Source organism: Grammomys surdaster, unplaced genomic scaffold, assembly GCF_004785775.1.
Source record: "Grammomys surdaster isolate TR1022 unplaced genomic scaffold, NIH_TR_1.0 126278, whole genome shotgun sequence".
NCBI lineage: Eukaryota > Metazoa > Chordata > Mammalia > Rodentia > Muridae > Grammomys > Grammomys surdaster.
This window is the reverse complement of record NW_021621078.1, coordinates 8,922,591-8,929,528: the sequence shown is the minus strand read 5'-3', so window position 1 is coordinate 8,929,528 and position 6,938 is coordinate 8,922,591. Positions and strand designations below refer to the sequence as shown.

General features: G+C 39.7%; 1 protein-coding gene across 1 annotated transcript; it reads left to right on the top strand.

The window, feature by feature from the left end:
- Window positions 1-373: 373 nt before the first annotated feature.
- On the top strand, window positions 374-1,312 carry LOC114613805 (olfactory receptor 1468-like). Its single transcript, XM_028759190.1, has one exon. The coding sequence runs from the start codon at window positions 374-376 to the stop codon at window positions 1,310-1,312; it is 939 nt and encodes a 312-aa protein (XP_028615023.1).
- Window positions 1,313-6,938: the final 5,626 nt, after the last annotated feature.

Sequence of the window (6,938 nt, the reverse complement as noted above, 5' to 3'; positions counted from 1 at the left end):
CGATAAAGGTTAGACAAATTCTTCAAGAACATCAGTATACAAAATAACATAGATCAAATTGCAAATGAGGAAACACCAGTCACTCAGGATGAGCAGGTAGCAGGAGAGAAGCATTAATTCATTTTTTTTTTATCTCAGTAGAAACAGCATATAAATGCCTAAGAAAAACAAGAAGATTGAAACCTATTAAAGAGAAGTTGAGAAAGAATATTAATAACTATAATGATTAGAGACATTTGGAGTTTTAAAGTTATAATTACCATGATGACTGGAAGAGCAATTGTTGTACAATATATTTACTGGATATATATTCATTTTATTTTGAATTTTCAGTGACCCTGATATTTTCTCATTAGAATACTGGAGAATCAGAATGGTAATGAACAACCAAACTGTTGTCTACCAGTTTCTACTCCTGGGACTACCGGTCCCCCCAGAGCACCAGCACTTGCTCTACGCCCTGTTCCTGGCCATGTACCTCACCACCGTCCTGGGAAACCTCATCATCATCATCCTCATAATACTGGACTCTCATCTCCACACACCCATGTACTTGTTTCTCAGCAACTTGTCCTTCACTGACCTCTGTTTTTCCTCTGTCACAATGCCCAAGTTGCTGCAGAACATGCTGAGCCAGGACACATCCATCTCCTATGTTGGTTGTCTGACACAAATGTACTTTTTAATGGCTTTTGCAAATATGGAGAACTTTCTTCTTGTTGTCATGGCCTATGACCGCTATGTGGCCATCTGCTTCCCTCTGCATTACACCAGCATCATGAGTCCCAAGCTCTGTGTGTGTCTGGTGCTGCTGTCTTGGGTGATTACCATGCTGTATTCCATGTTGCACACCCTACTCTTGGCTAGATTGTCATTCTGTGAGGACAACATGATCCCCCATTTTTTCTGTGACATATCTGCCCTGCTCAAGTTATCCTGCTCTGACATTTATATTAATGAACTTATGATATTTATCTTGGGAGGGCTCGATATTATCATCCCATTCTTACTCATTGTTGTGTCCTATGTACGGATTGTCTCTTCCATCCTAAAGGTTTCATCTACTCGTGGTATACACAAGGTCTTCTCCACCTGTGGTTCCCATTTATCTGTAGTTTCACTGTTTTATGGGACAATTATTGGTATCTACATATGTCCACCAGCCAATAACTCTACAGTGAGGGAGATTGTCATGGCTCTGATGTACACAGTCGTAACTCCCATGCTGAATCCCTTCATCTACAGCCTGAGGAACAGAGACATGAAGGGTGCCCTGATCAGAGTCTCTTGCAAGAAGAAAATCTCTTTATAATGACAATAGTGGAGTTTTAAACTTAAATTTATCTAGTAATTATATTGATATTAACCTTACTAAATGTATTACTACAACAAAACATACTACATAACATTTTTATTTATAAAAGAGTACTTTTACAAAGCAGTTTAGTAAGAGAAAGAGACTGAGTGACTCAGTGATGTCATCACTTGCCTTTCTAGATGTGGTTCTAGAAAATCATTAGGTAATAGCCACTCTATTTTTTAATTGAGCAAGAAAAATTTCTCATATATAATACAACCCAGCCATAGTTTCCTCTCCCTCCACTCTTTTTATTTCCCTTAACATCCCCTCTCCCCCAGACCCGCTACTGTTCCATTTCCACTTCAGAAAAGAATAGGCTTTCAAGAGCCAACAGTCAAACTTGTCAAAATAGGATACAATAATACAAGATCATATTAAGCTGGACAAGGCAACTAAACAGAGTCTTAAGAAAAGAGAAAAGAAGTCTTAAGAACAGACAAAAGAGTCAGAGATAAACTCATTGTTGGAGTCCCATAAAAACACTAAGCTAAAAGCCCTAATCTGTACTCAAAGAACCTGGTGCAGAAGCATACAAACCCAGGGAATGCCATTTCAGTCTTGTGAACCTATGTGAGTTTCGCTTAGTTGATATGGCAAGCTATATTCTTCTGACGTTCTCTCCGTTCTCTGACTCCTAAAATCTTTCATCTCCCTCTTCTGTGGGGCTCTCTGATCTCTGAAGGGAGGAACCCAATGGAGACCTCTAATTTACACATACACTCTCTGCATCTCTGGCTATGTGTCTCTACAACCATGTTAATCTACTGCCAGATGTAGCCTTTCTGATGATGACTGGACAAGGCATTGATCTAAAAGTATGGCAGAATATCATTGGGAATCATTTAATTGATTTTTGTTTTATTTTTTCTATTCATGTTTGTTTCTATCCTATGTCTCTGAGCTATCCAATCCCTAGTTCCTGACCATTCAGGTAGTATAGGGCATGGGGTTCCCCTTGTGGAGTGGGCCTCAAGTTTACCCAAACATTGGTTGGCCACTCCCACTTGTTCCACACTATTATAACCTAAGTACATCTTATATGTATCACAATTATAGGTGGAAATATTTTGTGGTTGGATTGGTGTCAACATTTCTCTTTCCAAAGCCTACAGAGCCACTTCCTGCGTGAAAGATACTAAAATGTAGGGGTGAAGACTCCAATTCCTCACCAACTTGATTTCTTTATATTCATTGAGAAGTGTGGATTGTTTGGCAATGGGGCCCAATTCTCAAATTTTAGAGAGCGAATCTCTGTCTTAGCATTCGCCTGGGTTGTTTAGGGATCTATACAGGACCACCTCAGGGAATAACTCAAAAAAAAAAAAAAAAAGAAACACAGTCTCACAACTGGGAACCTTTCCTGGCCACAAAGGATGGCCAGTTTAAATTTCGTATCCTCCATTACTAGGAGTCCTCACTTGGGTCATCCTCACAGATTCCTGGAAGCTTTCAGCGTACTAGTTTCCCACCAATCCTCCCAAATTTCAACCCAATTCAAGCTATATTTTTCTGTACTCTATCTCTCCATTTCTCCCCTGCCACCAGATCCTTCTCACTTCTATCTACATCTGTACCAAGTCTACTCTCAGGATATGTTCTAATTCCCCTTCCTGTGGAGATCCATGCTTCCCTAGTATAACCCTCCTCTTTACATAACCTCTTGGACTTTGTGGATTATAGCTTGATTATGACTTACTTAAGAGATAATATACACTTACAAATAAATGCATACCATATTTGTCTTTCTGGATCTAGGTTACCTCACTCAGGATGATTTAATTTTCTATTTATACTCATTTGTCTGTAACTTTCACACTGTCATTTTTAATAGCTGAGTAATATTCAATTGCATAAATGTACCACATTTTCTTTATCTTTTCTCCGATTGAGGGACATCTAGGTTATTTCCAGTTCGGATTATGAATAAAACCACAATAAATACTGTTGAGCAAGTATCATTTTGGTAGGATGGAATATCCTTTCAATATATACCTAGGAGTGGTATAGTTAGGACTTGAAGTAGATTGATTAACACATTTCCCAATATTTTATTATTTTATCCAAATTTCTGTGCTTACTAAAGTATAATTTTTAAATATATGTAAATGATACATTACAGTTCTAGGCTGATGATCTATAACATCCAAATATCTGAAACCCAATCTTTTTCTAATGTCTCCTACACGTTACTAGAGGGGAAAAGTAAACACCAACATCTATAAAGCCTTTGTCTACAATGGTGACATGCTCACATGATACACTTCTCCAGCAGTGGCACAACACCTGTGGAAGTAACAAACCTGATTGGATTTAAGGTCCACTACATGAGATGGATCCCATGTCTGACACTGCTCAGGTAAAAGAGAACCTAGAAATAGATAAGCCATGGACCTAGGAGAAAATCAAATACTATTGTTCTGTTAAAGAAATGTAGCAATATAATGACCCTTAATGACATGCTTTTATCCATAGAGCAGGGTCATACTTAGTCATTTTCAGAGAAGCTTTCTCCTGCAGTAGATGGAAATATTACAGAGGGCCACAACTGGATGATGTACAGAAGGCAAAAGACCTTGGAATACTTAGTCCTATGTGGAATGTTTTCATCAAACCCCTCTCCTCATGGGTCCAGAAAATTTGTGGAAGAGGAAGAGGAAAGGTTATAAGAATCAGTAGGAATGGAAGGCTCCAACGACTGGTGTACATATGAACACCCAGAAATGGTGGCTGCATGCTCAGGACTTCCTCAAGTCCAGGATGATGTCCCAGTATTGAGAAGGGGAAGTGGACATGTCCTCCCACCTTTAATCCAGAAACTACCACTAATTGACCACTCACAAAGGAGAATTCCTTTTTCTCCAAACAGTCCCACTGGGCATGAAAACCACATCAACAGGCAGGCTCCATGCCCAGTCATAGACAATAAATTGAAACTCAGTGGTATTTTTTAGAGATTTTTTTCTCTTATAATACTTTCTCTGAACATTTTTACATTATTGGTCTTTTTGCTTATATTTTATGGTTTCACATTTTGTCCTTTTATGGTCTTATGTACATATTTGTGTGTGCTTTTTGTACATATTTTTCACTTTTCTGTTTGTTTTGATGTAAAAATAGTGTAGGGAGAACAGTAGGAGACATTATAAAAGGTGTTTGAGATAATTGGATGCTATGGAGCATGAGCTTAGGATCGTGATATATCATTTGTTAATTGTTAAATATCATACTGTAGTCAACACAGAAATTTGGATAAAATAAAATAAATCTCAGGAAGCTTGAGAATCAATATAACCCAAGACCTAGCTGTATCAGTTTTGGGCATATACCTAAAGTATACTCCATTCTACATCAAGGATACTTGTTCAACTATGTTCATTGTGGCCTTATTCACAATAGCCAGAAACTAGAAATAACCTAGATGTCCCTAAGCTGAAGAATAAATGAAGAAAATGCAGTACATTTTTACAATAAAGTATAAGTCAACTTTAAAAAAACTGACATCATGAAATTTGCATCCCCATCATGGGGAGAGCACAGTCAACTTCTCACAACCTGCCTCTGTCCTCCACAAGCTGCCCTAGTCCTGTGGGGTGGGGGTGGGGCAGACGGGAGACCCGCACATCAAACCATGCACACTACAACCCAGCATTTTCTCATGTTGTCTCCTGGACCTTCATTCCCATTGTGAATCCCCACTTCCTTTCTCCCACTCTGCCTCCTCTGGCTGGGAGGAAGCTTATCCCTATTCATTCCTCTGCTCAGACATTGGCTGATCAGCTTCTTTATCGACAAGTCAGGGAATAAATTAGAAGAAATGTTTCTACAACATTGAGACAGGAGAGTCTCAGAATAAAGATTGCAACCAGATACAGAAGCACAGAAATCAGCATTAGAATAATGCTTTACATTATTCTACAAAAGTTACAAGAATAACTTTTACACCACACATAACAACATACCTACAGGGGACAGGTGAGTACAGGAGCAGGAGGAATGAGGTGGAGGGGAAGCAATTGAAGGAGAAAGTAGAGGAAGAAATAGCTGGAATTAAGGGAGCATTTTGGGAGCTGTGAGAGAAAGGGCAGTGGAAACTTTCTGGAATCTGTGCAGGTGACCTTAGTGAGGACTTCTAACACTGGGAGATGCAGGGTCTGAAGTGGCCATCTTTTCTAGCCCGACAAGGATCCCAGTGATGATATTTCATTACATTGGGTTGAGTTGTTAGCCCAGGAGCTCCCACAAAGATTCATAAATAACCCAGGCTGATGTTAGGACAGATGTTAGCTCACTGATAACTACTGACAGTGGACCCCTCTCCCCTATTGCTGAGGACATCTATGCATCTCATTGAACATAGGGAGGTTAAACTGGTGTGGGCTTGGAAATTTCACCACTATATTCTAATCTCCTTGACATAGGAAAGTAATCTGCAGGACTCAGAAGAGGAAACCTGGACACCTATCCAACCACAAAACCCTCATCTACAATCTGTTCTGCTTTCAAGATGTGCTGGGGCAATGGTGATGTGACCATGTGGGAGTGGCCAACTAATATTTAGTTTAACCTGAGGCCCAGTCCAATGAACCTAGTGTATATCAAAACTGGTAAACAAGTCAAGGAGAAGCATAAATATATCTGGGGATGAGGCTGGACATTTAGCTCAGTGATAGGGTAGCTATCTAATATACTCAGGGGCCTGAATTCTACCTCTAACTGAAAAAAGAAGAGAATGAAAGGCACACAGCAAGGTGGGAGATTTTCCACTAACATGATCTGACTGACACCAGCTGCTAGTGTCTCCATTCTGCAGCTGCACTAACAGTTTAATACTTGGATATTTTGTTTGGTTACAAAGGGAAGAGCAATATATGTTCAATCGTACAGATCTTCTCAGAGTTATTATTACTTTGTGTATACATTTGAGTGGGAGTCATTGTAGTTCCAGTCACAGGCCACAAAAGCTGCTGTGTACAAAAATGCCGGGAGCTGTACCTGGCTTGATGGGGGGAGAAGGTGATCTTCTTTCTTCTCCTCTGGTCAATTGGTTCTTCTTGAGGTAGCCAAGGGGGATAGGAATTGGAAGAGCGTCAGCGAGGAGTAAGACTTGGTCTTATGAGATTCGGGGTAATATCTTATGAGGTATTTAGGGTTGCTGTTTAATAAAATCTTTCTTATCTACATTACTAAAGTTTACTTACTAGGCTACTGTAGCTGACCTGCTGTCTGTTTGATCCTCTGAGGCCAGAAACTGCAGTTTCTGGCCACTAACACCTCTGTCCAGGGACAGCAGAGAATTAAGCAATGCCTTTGATCTGTCTCTGCAGGCACTGCCAGGCTCTAACTTAGGTCTGTTGGTTTGAGGTCGCAGGAAGAAAAGACACTTAAAGAAGTTATTGTAGTTTATTGCTAAGTGTAAAAAGTTTCCTATCTAAGGGGGAAAATGGGAAGGTCTTAAGTGGAAAAAGGAAAAAGTTCTAACAAAGGAAAAATTCTAAGTAGAGAGATTCTAAGCAGGGAAGAAGGGAGAAGAGGGAAAAGGGAGAGAGAGAGAGAGAGAGAGAGAGAGAGAGAGAGAGAG

Bases quoted from the DNA above. Each gene is read 5' to 3' on its own strand.
- LOC114613805 (XM_028759190.1), top strand. From the start codon at position 374: ATGGTAATGAACAACCAAACTGTTGTCTACCAGTTTCTACTCCTGGGA.